At 39.0% G+C, this 16976-nt stretch overlaps 1 protein-coding gene across 3 annotated transcripts in view; it reads left to right on the forward strand.

Annotated features, from left to right (window-relative positions):
- The window catches only part of CPNE4 (copine 4), a 495629-nt gene that overhangs the window by 375506 nt on the left and 103147 nt on the right, over positions 1-16976 (forward strand). For all 3 annotated transcript variants that reach the window (XM_045503637.1, XM_045503636.1, XM_045503638.1), the window contains 2 exons: positions 898-981; positions 4136-4225. In XM_045503637.1, coding sequence (XP_045359593.1) covers positions 898-981; positions 4136-4225 — 174 coding nt within the window. The remainder of the gene's footprint in view (positions 1-897; positions 982-4135; positions 4226-16976) is intronic.

A 16976-nucleotide genomic window follows, 5' to 3' on the forward strand; every position in this document is an offset into this window, starting at 1 on the left:
AACTGAACAAAAAGCTAGAGCCAAGAGACTATGGAGATAAACAGAGCCTTGGAGAGTCTCACAAAAATTAGCACTGAGGGCTTGTTAAGGAACACCAGCCCTTATAAACACAAAACCTTTCAGTTGGAGCCCTTTAAGGACTATTTTCAAAGAATAAGTGAATCAAAAATATATTGCTCCTATAAAGATTTTTGAAGAAACTTACCTCTAAATAGCTCAACCTTAATTGGAGTCAGGTGACTGCCCCCATTCTAACTGCTTGCCAGACTCTTGCTAAAGACTCATCTACAGGCCCCTGGGTGGCTCAGTCGGTTAAGCTTCCGACCTCAGCTCAGGTCACCATCTTGCCGTTCATGAGTTCGTGCCCCATGTCAGGCTCTGTGCTGACAGCTCAGAGCCTGGAGCCTGCTTCAGATTCTGTGTTTCTCTCTCTCTCTGTCCCTTTCCCGCTCTGTCTCTCTCTCTCTCTGCCTCAAAAATAAATAAAACATTAAAAAAAAAGACTCATCTGAGTCTTTATAATCTTTATTTACACAGTATCTGCTGCACAAGAGGCAGAACCAAGAAACAGATAATAAAAATAGATCCAAAGGTGATCTAAATATCATAATCATCAGACATAGGCTTTAACAATGACTCTAATTAATATGTTTAAGAAAACAGAACGGTGCTTTTCAAAAAACTGGCATTTGAATTGATCTTTGAAGAATACTTCGGATTTCAATTAACCAAGATTGTACTTCTCCAAGGACTTGGAGTCAGATGCAAGTCATTCTAGCCAAGGGTGGATCACAGAGATGAAGAACAAAGCAGGGAAGGGTCAAATCCAGCAGTATTTGATCCAGGGAAGGACCAAATGTGTGTAGGTGGGGAATAACTAATTTTTGTCTATTTCAGGATTTCTTCAGTAAATCTGACCCATTTCTGGAAATTTTTCGTATGAATGATGATGCAACCCAGCAGCTTGTACACCGAACTGAGGTAAGAAGACTTATCTTCAGCTGTGCCATCTCAGCTCCTAAGATAATAAATTGACCTGTTTTGAGAAACCCCTTATGTTTCTTAATGTCTGTAGTTGTGCACTCAGACCTGGAGCCTTCACTGTCCTTAAGAGGACTCTCTGTCTTTTGTAGCTTTTTTAATTCTCAATTTAGATGTTAGAAGACCCTCTCTCACCCAAATTTTCCATTGTTGACCTTCAATACAGACTGTCAGCAACATATTAATAAGAATATGAATATTAGGTAACATTTAATGTGTATGATTAGGTGCCAAGCATTGTACTAAGTGATTTGTATGCATTACTTTATTTACTTCTCATAACAATCCCTTGACATGATTATTATTACCCCCATTTTATAGTTGATTAACTGAACCTTTGGGAAGGCCAGTGACTTTCCAAATTCTCATAGTTAGTGAGGGGTAGAGCAGAGGTTTGAATTGAGTTTGTTTGGCCTGAGCTTCATGATAATTTGAGAAGCGCATCTGCTTCCCCAGCAAAAGTTCATCCACTGGGCTGATGTCAGGCCTATTATGTGAACGGCTGTTCTGTCCCAGCTGCCGCTTGGTCTAGCTGCAGCTCCTTCTCAAGCTCCCTTGTCTTTCTCTCCGGGGCTCCGAACCTTATCTCTTATTAACCCACCACCCAGTGCCACACACCCACTCAACAACCAACCCCAATCTCCACTTTTCGTTTTGTTTACAAGCTGGTCCAAGAGAGAGTCTGTGGGGATGAGAAGTACATTGATAAGGAGGAAGTGGGATGATTGTGATAAATGAAAGAGCTGAGAGAAGACTATTGTGTGTATATATTCATATATATATATTCATGAATATATGAATATATATATTCATATATATTCATATATATATATATATATATATATATATATATATGACTATTGTGCATGCATATATATGTGTGTGGTGGGATAAAAGAAGAAGGAGCCCTCATGACTTTCATAGGGTGATAGTAGGGTTCCATGTTCCCACCACCCCATATTGGAAGTCCATTTCCATTTTCCTGAAGTAATAGAGTCTCAAGTAGTGTTTGGGGAACTTTTTGTGTCATATTAAAGGTATACAAGAATTAAATAGTTTGGATGGGCAAAGTCTATGGATACCATCTAGTTCATAGTTGGCATTTAATAACTTGTGCTTAATAAAAAAATGAATAAATGAATGAAGCTGAGTATAGATAGTATGTCTGCTACATGTTATAATAGTACAATGTAGTTCTCTGGAATTTAACCCCTGGGGAACAGTTTGGGGTACAGTAGTCTCCCTGAATGGCACCTGATTGCCACCACCAAATAGAGTCCTTTTCACAAATACAGATTCCTTTGGTAGGACAAACTTCTTTCGGGAGAAGTAAATAAACTTTGGGGAGAATTAGAAGTGGTGTCCATTTGCCCTTTTGTTCCTGTCATTGAATGGGGGCTTAAATGTGCAGACAGAAAGGAGATGGGAGTGTATCATTAGACTTCTCTCACAAGATCTCCCTTTCCTTTGCTCCTGATACCAGTCCTTTTCTCATTATTAGTATTAGTAAATTCTCCTACTCCCAAGAATCTCTAGAACTCCTCCCATACCTAATTGCTGAGGAGCTTGTGGAGTCTCACAAGCAATGCAACTGTTACGTTTTCCAGTGAGTCAAGCAACACAACATTGATTTTTTCCTCTTTCTTATTCAACAGATATGAAATAAATATTAGGCAATACTTTCTCTTGGAGGAAGCACACACATGTACACACAGATTCTAATTTCATAGGAAATTTCTAGTTGAAACTTTGATCTGCTATGTTTAAAAACTGTTGCAATAAAATATCACTTCTTAGTGTTTTTATATAAAGGTGAGAACTTTAAATTAACCCAGATGCTTTTATCTAACTTTTCTTCTCATGACAACTTTGATCATCCCCAGGGTATCAGGGCACAAGACAAAGCCCCACAGGAACATAATTTTTGTACTTTAATGCATTAAAAGAAATTTAATAATGAGTCCATGATACAATCAATAATTCATGGTTATATTAAGGAACCCAGTAGAAGAGGGAATTACTTATAAAATAATTATGTTATTTGGATAGAGAATTCATTTTTTTATAATGCTAAGACTTCTGCTAACTAAAACTTTCACAGGAAGACAAATCGATATGACAAAATTCCATTTGACTTCATTTGTATATACCCTAGAGCAGTGGTTCTCAAATTTCATGCATCAGAATCATCTAGGGGGCTCACCTCCAGAGTTTCTGTCAGTAGGTCTGGGCACAACCTAGAAATCTAGAAACTAGAAACTTCAACCTAGAAACTTTAACAAGTTCCCGGGTGATGCTGGTTCTCCTGCTGTTCCAAGGACCACACTTTGGGAACCTCTACCCTAAAGTACACAATATAGCCCTAGGTACAGAGCAGATTCTCATGCATTCTATGTCCATGCAAATTATTTGAACCATAGTGATGGCAGGCTGACTTGACTTGTATGGACTATGGGGCAGGATTAGTAAGCTGCTTTCAGAAGGATTTCACTGTATTATAGACTTAGTTTGTGACACTAAAGATCTGAAGATCTTCCATATTATACCCTAATATGAAAGCTGGTGTAAGTATGCTCTTGGGATTTTTCTTTTAGAAACTTCTCCTCTGACTTGAATCTGCTCTAACCTGAGGTCATGAGTGACCAAAGACTATTCAATTCTTTAGCAGTAGAAATGTCCTGCTATACTCCCTACACTAACCAATAGTCTTTACCTATACTCAATAGAAGAGAATTTATGCCATAGGAATGACACTCCTGTAGAACTTTATCTATGCCTGTAGATCCTTTATCAGAGGCCAAAAGCAGACCTGCCTCCTAAATCCTAGCTCCTTTCAGTGTAGAAGGGTTCATCTCCAGCATCCATATGATGATCATTATTCATGAGACAACAGCCAGGCCAGTGATCACAGGAGTTCTGCTCATAACAAGCCACTTAGTGGGCACCCTTACTCCAAGTTTTCATTAAGACACTTATTCCAGACAGTTGTCCTTTTCATAAGCACCACAATACTTCTCAGACGGTTTTTGTATTGAAATGTGAAAATGTCAAGCTTTCCCTCCCCAACCCACCACTCCTCTCTTTGTTTTCTCAGGTTGTGATGAATAACTTAAGCCCAGCCTGGAAATCATTCAAAGTATCAGTCAATTCTCTATGCAGTGGAGATCCAGACCGCCGGCTGAAGGTCAGATATATATGTCTGAGAAATGCAATTGTTTATGTATTTAACTCTCCTCTTTCTCCTCGTGTGAATGTTGGAAAACCCAAAATTTTCTGTACTGCTTACCCAAATCTCTTAGCATCTTGATGGAAGATGAAGGGGATGTTTCTTCTGCAGGAGCCACTGAAGCTCATGAGATAGTCAAAGATAAATCCCAGGGGCGCCTGGGTGGCGCAGTCGGTTAAGCGTCCGACTTCAGCCAGGTCACGATCTCGCGGTCCGTGAGTTCAAGCCCCGCATCAGGCTCTGGGCTGATGGCTCGAGCCTGGAGCCTGTTTCCGATTCTGTGTCTCCCTCTCTCTCTGCCCCTCCCCCGTTCATGCTCTGTCTCTCTCTGTCCCAAAAATAAATAAAAACGTTGAAAAAAAAAAAAAGATAAATCCCAATTGTGTTACGTCAAGAGGGAAAGTCCATGGCTTCTCAGAGACAAACTGTGGCAATAAGTTCATGGCGTGATTGGGAGTTATTAAGAACACAAAAATTACTGTATCAATTATCTATTGTTGCATAACAGATTAATCCAAAATGTAGTAACTGAAAACATTAACCATTTATTTAGCTTATGATTCCATGCACTGGCAAGTTGAGTTCCTGTAGGAGGTTCTTCTCTTGATCTTGCTTGGATGCCCTCATGTATTTGCAGGGTGGCTCTGCTTCTGGGCCTTGACTGGCTATCATCTGGAATGACTGGGTGTTTGAGCCATTTATCTCTCAACATTCAGAAGGCTAGTCTGGCCTAGTACACACAGCAACCTTAGAGTTCCAAAAGAGCAAGAACAGAAGCTGCAAAGTCTCTTAAGGTCTAGTCACAGAATGCATAGGAGGTCACTTCCTCCACATTCTGTTGGTCCAAGCAAGTCACATGGCCATCCCAGATTCAGGGATGAGGGTGAGGAAATTGACTCTGCCACTTGGTGAGAGGAACTGCAAAGTATGGTGGCCATTTTTTTCAGTCTACCACAAATGCTTTTTGGGTATCGTGGGAATATACAAGTTGGAAGAAAAGACACATTGTGAGGGTGACCAAAGGAAGACAAGAGGCTGAATGCCAGAAGCAGATTCCAGGAGGCATTTTTTATGGTCCAAAAACTGACCCTCCTTCTACCTTGGAAGTCCAGAAGCTCCATGTTATCAATGCCCCCAAGTTGATTCTACCAATTCAGGATAACAAAGTAAAATCAGTAGAAACCAGAGCCTATAAACCTAAGGGCCAATAAATTCATATTGAGTGAGCAACATGTCCCTCAAGCAGAGTCAGCATTCACCTCAGTTTAATCAGGGCATTTTCTCTATGTGGGCCAGCCATAGGGAAGACAACTATTAGACGGCTACTATATTAGCCTGAAAGCCTGGGACGTCTGCCTCCACTATGGGAAGATGGGTTCATTCAGCAGACTAAATGTTCACGTTGATCTTTCAGGGCACCTAATTTCCTGGAAACTGTTAGATGGGCATTGCCAATGTTTGTCTTTGTAACTTTACATTTTCCTCATCCATTTTGCCTCACAAAACTTCTTGTGATAGAATTATTTTGATTTGTCAGCGTTGTCAGATTAGAACCCGTTTTCTCTAATGTGACCTTATATATCTTTGCTTAAGACCATTCTGTGTGGACTTGGTGCTTGAACTCTCAGTAGACCACTTACTTCCACATTCTTGAGGAGAAAGTCAGAGTTTCCCTAATATCTTGTGTCCTGTAAGAGCTAAGATACTTTAAGCTTCAATTGGCATTGGAACTGCCTTTTACGTCAAAATCAGGACTCCTGGCTGTTTGGGACTCCATGTGTCAGCTCATATGTGGAATGCCAAGGGCTTTAGCTTCAGGCATAGGGTGATGATTAACGTCTGTATTCTGAGTAGCTCCATCCCATTCCTAGCAAGATAATTGACCCTGTTTAGGATAGAAATCAAATAATATGTCCATTAGCAATAGATCAACTTTGTCATATGGAGTTATTAATTGAATAAAAGGAGAGGGTTGTATGTAATTGAATAAATAAATGCAGAAAAGCAGCACATTATGGCCTTGTGAATGTTTTGCCATCTGTAGAGGAACAAGTAGGAGTAAAGGAGATAGATGATGAGTGACAGATGAGAAAGAAAGAGAAAGAAAGAAATAGGGTGTTGGAGAGGGAGCAGTAGGAAGGGAAGAAGGAAAGGATCGGAGCTTCTCAACAGCTGCACAACTGACATTTGGATTTTGTTGTAGGGGCCTGACCTATGCATTCTAGGATGTTTAACAAACAGCATCCCTGGCTACTTGATGTTAGTAATACTCCACTTACAGCCAGTTTTACATCAGTCTTACAGCCAGAAGTCCACTCAGACATTACTAAATGTTTTCTGGAGAATAAAATTACTCCTGATTGAGAACCAATGGTTTCAAACTTAACATGCATCAGAATCACCTAGATAACTTGCTAATGTATGTGTGTGTGTGTGTATATATATATATATATATATATATATATATATATATATATACATATAATGTATGTGTGTGTGTATATATATATATATATACATATAATGTATATGTGTGTATAAATTACTGTTTGAACCAATGGTTTCAAACTTAACATGCATCAGAATCACCTAGATAACTTGCTAATGTATGTGTGTGTGTGTATATATATATATATATATACACATATAATGTATGTGTGTGTGTATATATATATATATATATATATACATATAATGTATGTGTGTGTGTGTGTGTGTGTGTATATAATATATATATATATATATATATATATATATATATATATATATACACACACACAGAAACTCTGAGTATTTAGTATTTACAAAGTATATATTTATATATATACTCAGAGTTTCTGATTCAGGAGGTCTAGGGTGGGCCTGAGAATTTTGCATTATAACAAGCTCATGGGTAATGCTGCCACTGCTGGATTCAGCCCACACTTTAAGGACCCAGGGGTAGACATTTGTTTCTTCATTATGACTCTCCCATGGCCTAGTGTCTCCACAGCAATTTCCAGCACCCAGTCTCCCCTTTACCACCTTTGTTCTGCCCAGCACTTGTACCTTTCTGCACTGTCCCAGCCTTCTCAGCTTTGCACACACCTTTCTCTCTTCCTGAAAAGCCTTCCTCAGTCTGCTTTTCTTTAAACAGGCTACTTTTCTTCAGGCCTCTTAAATCGCCCTCCACTTTCAAAAAACCTTCCTCTTTAGCTTCTGTGGGATACTTTCTAACCCTTTCTACCTACCCCATTAAACTACTTCTCAACTTGTTTTAAAAATTTCTGTGTACATCTCTGTCTCCTCAGTAGACAACTTGTCCTTTTCAGTTTGCTCCTTCAGGGTAGAACCATGTTTTGTTCACTGTGTATACAGCTGTCTAGCATAGTGCTTGGCACAGAGTAGATACCCAGTAACTTTTTAAAAAATGTTCATTTATTTATTTTGAGAGGTGGGGGGAGAGAGGGAGAGAATCCCAAGCACCCAACATGGGGCTTGATCCCATGAACTGTGAGATCATGACCTGAGCCTAAATCAATAGTCAGATGCTTAACCAATTGAGCCACCAAGGCATGCCTACCCAGTAACTTATTGGAGAGTGAATGATTAGAGGTGTGAGGGAAGTACTGAGAGGTTACCAGGGGGTATCCTGGGGCAGGGACTGGAGTGGAGAATTGCCCACAGCAGTATTTGGTATGCTGGAGTTTCCTAGGCCACAAAGCCAATGTTGCACTCACCTGCTCACAATATCCAAATGCAGTTTTCTGAAAGGCAGGATAGACTTCCTGTATTGCCCTTTACTTGTATTCATTATTTTGTCACAAAGGCCACTGTGAAATTTTCATAATGCTGTCCCTAGCTAGCTTTCTCCAAAATAAAATGGCAACATATTGGCAGGCAGCATTTCTGTCCATATGGGTGTCATTCTTCCTACCACCAAAGAACATTAGAAAGTGATTTAAAATTTTTTTAATTTTAAAAACACTCTGTCAGGTTAGATTTTAGCAATCTTAGCAAAATTTTGACACTTAGGTCTTTGTCCCAAATGAGGCTTGGTATCTTTAATTCTCATTTATTCAGGACCCACATGAACACCCAAGTTCAAATAACCAGCTTTTTCTGCTTTACTTTTATTTATTTATTCTGTACTCTTCCTTTGTGTAAAAAATAAAAGCATTCAAAGAAGCCTTTTTCAGAAACTGGTGTTTTAACTTACTATGGAAATATTCAAACATACATAAAAGTAGAGAAATGATGTGATAACTCCCCATGCCCAGTACACAGCTTCAACAATTATTATCTCATGGCCAATTTTACTTCACACACACCCCTAAAACCCATTTCCCTCTTCCTCTCTGAAGCAAATCCCAGACCAGGGCCAGCTCATCCATTAAGCCCAGCAAGCACAGTGCCAGGACCCACCAGACTTTCAGGAGTCCATGAAAATGTTTTCATTCTTTTAAAATTAGAAAGGAAAAAAATGAACTTATAAATAAGATTGAATAAAATGTTTTATTTTTTTTCTCACCTCAGAAAGCAATGACATTTTTAGAATCCTAAAAATCTACTATGGTGGAAGGGGACCCATGAAGGCAAAAATGCCTAGGGCCAATGAAGGTCAAGGTATGGCCATGTCCCAAATACCTTATCACATCATCCCAAAATGCTTCAGTATAAGAATAAGAATAAGGAATCATTCTATAAACATAACTACAAAGCCATTATATAATCTAATTATATTACATATCTAAGAATATTAACTAAGCCTCCTTAATACCATCAAATATTTTGCCACTATTCATATATGACTGATGGTCTAATTTATTTAAAAAAAATGTTTTTGCACCTTTTTTTTTAAAAAAAGGGGGATCTAAATAAGGTCCAAGCATTGAATTAGACAAAAATACCTCCAAAGTTCTCTTTTAATCTGTTAGTTCCTTCTCCTTTTTTTTCCCTTGCAGTTTACTTATTGAAGAAATCAGGTTGGTTTACCCTGTAGCATTTCTCATGTTCTGTGCTCCCTATAAATGAGGAGTTAGGACTTGATCAGATTTGGGGTCTGATTTCTAGCAAGAATGCTTTATAAGTGATGCAGCTTTCTTAGGGTGTGAATAGTCATTGAGGAACTTTGCCTATATCCATTTAGTTAGGGCTTCCAAAATGGTAATCTTCCACTTCTGTCATTACTTCTTTATCTGTTGTTTAGTGTCTTCTATAAGGAAAAGCTTTTCCTTCAATAACTATTTGGTTCCCTGAGGTGTGATTCATACAGGAAAGACAGGAAAAATGGTTTATTTTTCCCTTCTTTTTTAACCAATTTTCAGAATAACAAATTAGTTCTCTGGCATCCTCCATAGGTAACTAGTAAAGTCCCCAAATATTATTAATAATTTATAGATTTTTTAATATATCTGAGTCTTTCAATTCATTTCAGTTATTACTATTCCTTTGAAATCTTGAATTGCTGCATGTTTAAGCAATGAAAACTGCTTTAAGTTAGCTCTTGAGTTCTTTTGACATAAACTTAATACTATGTAGTCATTTCCTAGCTTTCTTGTATAAACTTTAAAATTCATAAATTTTGAAATTGTGTAATTCCCTTTCTCCATCAGATCTATCTCTCTGTGGATGCTGAGTCATATATTAAAGTCTCTTGAAACAATTTCTCTCCATAGCTAAACATCTACCCCATAGAACTCTCATTTTGTTTCATTTTGCTTTCCATTGCTAGGATATTTTTACAAATTTAATTTTCCTTTGTATGAAATGTTTACATGATTCTAAAGTCAAAACTACAAAACAAGTATATTCAGAAAAATTTACCTTCCATTCCTGTCTCTTCCACTTTGTACCCTCTTCCCTTACAGGTAATCATTTTGTAGTATACTTTAATACTTGGCAGTGCTAACTCCTTCCACTTCTCTATTCCTTTCCTTTTTAAGGGTTTTCCTGGATATTTTGCTTGTTTTTTTCTGTCCCTTTAGCTTTAGAAACAACTAGTACTGGGGTGGGGCGGGGAACAACTTGATGGTATTTTTATTGGTATTGCAAAGGAAATCTCTTTACTATTGAGTCTTCCTGTCCTAGAATATGGTATGTCTTCCCATTTGATCAAATCTCCTTTTATGTTTACAGGAGTGCTTAATGTTTTTCTCTTAGAGGTCTAGAACATTTATATTTAAATTTATGCCTAGTTTTTGTGTGTTTGTTTCTTTACCTCTTCTAAATGGAATCTTCCATTATGCCTTCTAACTATCATTTGTCAATGTAAAGGTTATTGAATTTTGTTTGTTTTCTAAAACTGCTATTTTATTGTTACATTCTTTTTTATAGTAATTTTCTGCTCATTTTTTTAGCATTTTCCAAATATATAATTCTATCATCTGAAAATAGAGATTGTTTTACCCATTCTTACTATCCTGATGACTCTAGTTACTGCTCTTCTTTATTTACATGGACCAATACTCCCAATATAGTGTTAAATAGTAGAGGAGAAATAGAGCATCTTTGTCTTATCCATCACCACAGTGGAAAATTCTGTAGTGTTTTTCCATTCATTCTGACTGAGATTAATTTTTAAAACTGATTATGAAGGTGTCAGAGGCTTAGCGCTTTTCTTAGCCATGTCTACCGAGCCTTAAAGACCTGTACTAGCATTCAGGGAGGATTCTTGTTGGTTTTGGTAACCCTAGAGACAAAAGTTGCTCTACTTCCTGAATAGATTTAGGTTTATGTTTAAGATTAGCTATTTGATGAAATATATATTTAACACTTAATATTAGCTATTTAATGAATCTGTCCATGGTTTCTATGGCATGGTAGAGTCCTTATCAAAATCCTAGTTTCATTTACTTCTAACCATGCAGTGAGGTAGTTTCCATTGTCTTCATTTTACAGATGAAGAAACAGAGGCTCAAAAACCCCCATGCATTAAAATGCCGACTTTAATGCTCTTTTTTATTGAATTGTACTGTCTGTATTTTGTTGTATTTCTTAGAAAATAAATCATCTTGATAAAGCATATCGCTTAACTCTGAACCAGCCAGAATGTTTTATTTGCCATTATTCTCACATTTAACAGAAACAAGTCTTGTATATATGTAACATATTTCATGAAGTCTGAGACCCTATTAATTATGTAAAGCAGCACAAAGGGAAAAAAACGTTCTTAATGAATCCATAGTGCCATGCTTTCTTACCAACATGTGTTTATAAGGAAATCTGTGCCTGTTAAACTCCATGAAATGTGGTATCAATCATTTCTTTTGATTTGATCAATACATTATTAATATCCAGTACATATTCTTTAGAAGGCATTGTTAGTATTCAGAATAGATTCTACCAGATGGGGGTCTAAGAGAAGAGGGTGAGAAGGCACTATCAGCAGGCATTATTAACACATTGTTAACACCCTAAATGTACCTAGTACTATAGGAAAATGCCATGACAGAAAAGTCTAGGAAAATACCATATAAGAACCTCAAGGCCATTTCCTGTCTCCTTTTCTAATTCTCAAACCATACAGGTAACTTGGACACTCTCCATGCAGAGTTCATCAGGCATTTTCTGAGTATGGTTGCCTCGAAGAGGGAATTAAGGTGATCCTTGTCTCACCCCGTCCCCATGCCTATGCAAGAGAGAGACCCAGGTTATTAGCTGAGGTCATGGTGCAGTGAGCACACCCAAGACAACCAGGCAGAAGGAAGTAGCAGAAGAAAAAGAGAAGCAGATCCCCAAAGTCAAAGCAGAGGTTATAGGACTCAGGAGCCCACGACAGCGTGAGAGGAGGCCCAAAGTCCAAAGCAACCAACAAATGACATCTTCACCCACGATTGATCTCACTCACCTGTCACGCCCTACTTCTTCTGTAGCCACGTGTGATTGATTTAGGACAGCCATGTTCATGAACTCCCTTCTGACACCCCCAAATTTGGATTCCTGGCCAGTCAGAAAAGTGCTTTCCTGAATCAGCATCGTAGACCCCATTGGTCCTGGAATCTTCATTTTAACAACTTTCCCAAACAGTGCTAGTGCAAGCCGTTTGCCAAGCACACACTGAGAAATACTGTCTTCCTACTGAATCTTCAAACCTAGGTGACTTGCTGGAACTTCTCTTGGGAGGTCAGTATTTTCACTGAAGAGCTAAGTGTATATGTATGTATACATTCTGCTCTTCCCTCTATATGAAATCTGTAGCACTTATCCTTTGGTTACATCTAGCTATTGGTGTCTTCCCTTTCTCAAGTGTGACCAGGCCATCTCGAATTGAAATTGCATTTTCAATACAAATTCATCGTCTTTGCTTTGGACTCTCTGAGCCACATTGATTCAGAGAACACTCAGGAGAGTGTTCTTGGAGTTTGCCTTGGGCCTTCCCCCTTTATTCCCAATGCTACGTGACTCCTAACTCCTGGATTCCTGAGTGCCTTTTATTTTGCCTCAGATCCTTTGAGCTTAGTTGCCAAACTTGTTTTATTTCTGCTTCATCCTGTTTTTCTGTAACAACCCTTCTGACTCTTAATGCTTGAAAAGGAAACACACACACACACACACACACACACACACACACACATCTCAGTTCTAACCCCAGATCTCAATCCTTGATGGTGGCCCCAATTCAGCCCCATAATTCCCCCAAACCCATAGATTCAATCATGAGATCTCCCATGGGTTACACTAACATTTTCTGATTCTTGGTGCCAAATACAGGAAGGTGGAATTAAGGGGTCCCTTGGTAACTATATTTGGTGTTGTTGGAAACGCCTGTAATAAAGACATTCTCAGACAGTTGAAAGCAAGTTTACTTTCCTTCTCTATCTACCTTACAACTGAAAGAGGAAAAAAAGAGCTTGAATGGTCCATGGGCCTGTTATGTTCTCTTGAGATCTGTTAAAATTCAAGTACTTCTTTTTATGGCCTTCTGGGCTCAAGGGTTTCTGGGTTTGTGCCTGTCGATACTTCACTCAGCCTAAATGTCCCATGATTACCAGAGGACTGAAGACTCCTCTAGATGTCTCTATATTGGATCAGCCATGGCACAGGAATTCTTGACTCCACTTAAGTAAATGGCACCCCTGACCCAGCAGGCTGCCTCTACTGAGATCTGTAATCAATACTGCAGCATGGGAAAGCAACAGCCATCTTAAACAGTGTGGAATCATATAGGAATAAAGGAGGCTTCTGAATGAGACAAAAACTACACACTCAGTTTTAATAATTTTTTCACTTTTCATTAATATTTTCCCCTTTTTTACAGATGACGAATTCAAGGTAGCATGTAAGCAAATTGCTCAAGATTACACAGCTAAGTAGTGCAGCTTAGTTTAAACCCAGGTCTGTCATGCTCTGTGGTCCTTGCTCTTCACTACTGAAAGTTAGCTAACATTTACTGAACAGGGCATTCACCAGCTACCTGGTACTGTGCTGGACACTTTGCTTAAATTATCTCATTCAACCCTATGCTTATCCTAGGTTGAACCATGCTGCAGTAGCAAAGAGCTCCCATACAGTAAAGTTTATTTCTAGCTCACATAACAATCAAAGGTAAATCTTCCTAATCAATGGTGTCTCTCTCCTTGATTTGAGAACCTGCATTGCTTCCATCTTGTGGTTCATCCATACCTTACCGCCTCATTGCTATTTGCATTTAGCACGTGGAAGACAGATGTGGAAGGAGCTCTCTAGAAGTTTTAGCTGAAAATAGCACTTGGCATTGCTGCCTATATTCCAACGACTAGAACTTAGTCATATGACCACACTGAACTGCCAGGGAGGCTGCAAAATGTGATCCAGTTGGGGCCTAGAAAGAAAAGAAAACAAATTTTGGGGGACCACCTAGCTGACTCTTCCACTGGAAGATGTTGTTATTGTCCCCATTTTGCTGATGAAAAAACTGAGGCTTGGAAAGATGAAATAACTTTTTCAATTCACAGAGCTTCCAAGCAACATAGGCAGGATCAAGTCTGTCTAACTCTGGAACCTACACTCTATAGCTGCATTGTCCAGTAAAACTTTCTGATAGTGGAAACATTTCATATCTGTGTTTTCCAGAAGAGTAGCTAGTATGCACATACAGCCAGAACAATTCTCTCCCAACCTCTCTTCTCTCTTTCCCTTTAGGCTTTCTTCCTATTTTCAGTGCCCCCCCCCCCCCGCGTTAGTATCCCATCCTCTCTTTTCCGGTGAACACCATCCAAAGAGAAAATTCCACTCCTTTATGTGTCAGGCTTTTGCTGCTAATGGGAGCCCTCTTCTGCCCAGTCTTTAATGATTCCATAGGGGAAGGAATGGGTTTCCTACACATGGGGTCAACAGTAGGTACTTCAATGCCAAGATAATTTTTCATCAGTGAGAATCAGGTCTGATTTCCTTAATATTTGAGAAGAGAGCACACCTTGCTAAAGCAAGTTACGGGTTTTGGATTTTTTTAATCCAGGAAACCATATAATCTGGTCTTAGATTTTTAAAAAAATAATCTTGAGAGATAGTGTTTAATGGATATAGAGTCTCCATAGGAAGATGGAAAGGTTCTGGAGACAGATGGTGGTGATGTTTGCACAACGATGCAAACATTTAAAATTGCTAAAATGGCAGATTTTATGTGACATATCTTTTGCCACAATAAAAAGAAATTTATTACAAAAATAACCCTCTTCCTGTTACCATGACTTTGAACTTCCTCTTGTGAAACAACCACTCGATGTTATTGTACTAGGAGCATTTGACATCTGCCTATACCTGGCATACCTTACCTGTGATGACACTTGCCTCAGCAATCTGGGATGAGAGTGTGACAGCTCCTGAGAGCTTCCTCATACCCACATTCCTCCCTCTCAGAAACCCTTCTGAGGGTGAGGGGAGAGCCTTCTTTTCGCCACCATTATAAACAAAGAACATAAAAGAGGCAGCGTAACCCAGCCAAACTATTTTGTTGGGACAGTTGTCCCTGGCCATGCTCTGTCTTTGACTAACTCAGAATATGTTTTTGAAGAAATCACCTTTGGAAAACACTTTGAAATTCTGAAGTAAGAACACCAGTTGAACACATATTGGTGTCCTGGTGAGATAGTTTAAAGTGCAAAGGGAGCCCTCTTGCCATCCAAGGTGGACATTTCTCCACTAGTGAGAACTCCCATCTCAATAAATCACAATTACTGTGATGGGAAGAGGTTTCTTCCCATTATTTAACCCATGCATGTCTGCTTCTGCACTAAAACCTAAGACAGCTGAACAGCTACTGAGAGGATGCTTGAATAAAACTAGGAAGCTGGACAAAGCAGCTGAATGATGCAGAGGAAGGAATGTTCTAAGCAGAGAGTCTGAGAACCTGCTGATGGAGCTTTATGGCACACCTCAAACTGGTGGGGTTGCCACTCTGTCCCAATGACGCTGTGTGCTGACATCCCTTTCTGCTGGTTATTCTTGTCTACTGCTTGTATTCATTTGTTCACTTACTTGTTTATTAACGCGAGCCACTTCACCTTTCATTGCACTGCTTTGTTAATATTGAAGCTGAAAAACTTGCCTCAAGAGCTCAATTTTTATTTTTGCACTTTTGGAAATGTTTTTAAACCTAGCCTTGTCAATAGGAAGTCTTCCACAAACTGAGCTAACATCCCAAGAGGCCTTTGCCTTGAGTCAGCTTCTGTAGGATATTCAGCTACTCTGCCACATTTTAAACACTAAACAGAAACATTTTTTTTGAGTATTGCAATCTGAAGCCATCCTGGGCATTTCTCTCTGGGAAGTCTTTTCAATAGAATTACCAAACAAAACAGTGAGAGACCTATCTCTTAAGAAGGATGGCTTTTATAAGGAGAGAGTCCTTAAGGCCAAGAGAAGTGACCCATTTTTAGGTGCTTAGCAGAATTCCACATTCCCTCCTTCTCAGGGAGGGGGGTATCAACATCTCCTCATGGAGATGTTGCCTGTGGGATCCTAGCTGTCTGCAAAGTGCTTGGATTTCCAGAAAAGTGTTGGGGAATGCCAGGATTTTGTCTGTGGGGAGCACATGAAATTGATGTCAGGGAACAACAGGTTGACTGACCTCATAAAAAATGAATTATTCATTTCCTGGGAGCATATAAATCACCTTTTTTTCCTGTGACCTTTGATTCATTGGAGAAAGGACACAGATGCTTTTGTGCCATCCCAATAAGGAGAAGAAAGCTACAATGATCATCTTCCCTGCCTCCACCCTAGAGTTAGAAAGAAACAAGCTGGAGACACTTCCTCATGATGCCTGCAGAGGCTGCACAGGCTGGGCTGTTCCAGCTAGCGTTCCCTGTCACCCAGTGTAGTCTGCAGCTCCTTTGAACTTTTACATGAACTCAGCTTTGTCCACGTGCCCCAACTTGATAAGACCTGGAAAAATGGACTCATAAAACAGGTAGATGGAGGCCAATATATTAAATTATAAAACTTTTAATAAAATTTTAATAAATTAATTTAACGAAACCTATAATCCTTGTGTTCCACACAAGGCTCTCCTTCCTTGAAATCTGAACACTTATGAGGCAGAATTAGCAATTAGAAAGTTACTTGGCGAGCATGGAAAAAAAATCAAGGCAAGGGCGTATATGGAGTCTCGAGAGATTCTACTTTGGTTAGCAGTTTGACACAAAGGCCCTCTAGAGAGTCTGATTAACTTAATAGGATATTTGCTTTTAAAATGCATACAATTCTAGGGCTTTGTGAATTCATCAAAGCTGATCTCTGGACTCCAGAC

The sequence above is a fragment of the Leopardus geoffroyi genome, chromosome C2 (assembly GCF_018350155.1).
Source record: "Leopardus geoffroyi isolate Oge1 chromosome C2, O.geoffroyi_Oge1_pat1.0, whole genome shotgun sequence".
Lineage (NCBI taxonomy): Eukaryota > Metazoa > Chordata > Mammalia > Carnivora > Felidae > Leopardus > Leopardus geoffroyi.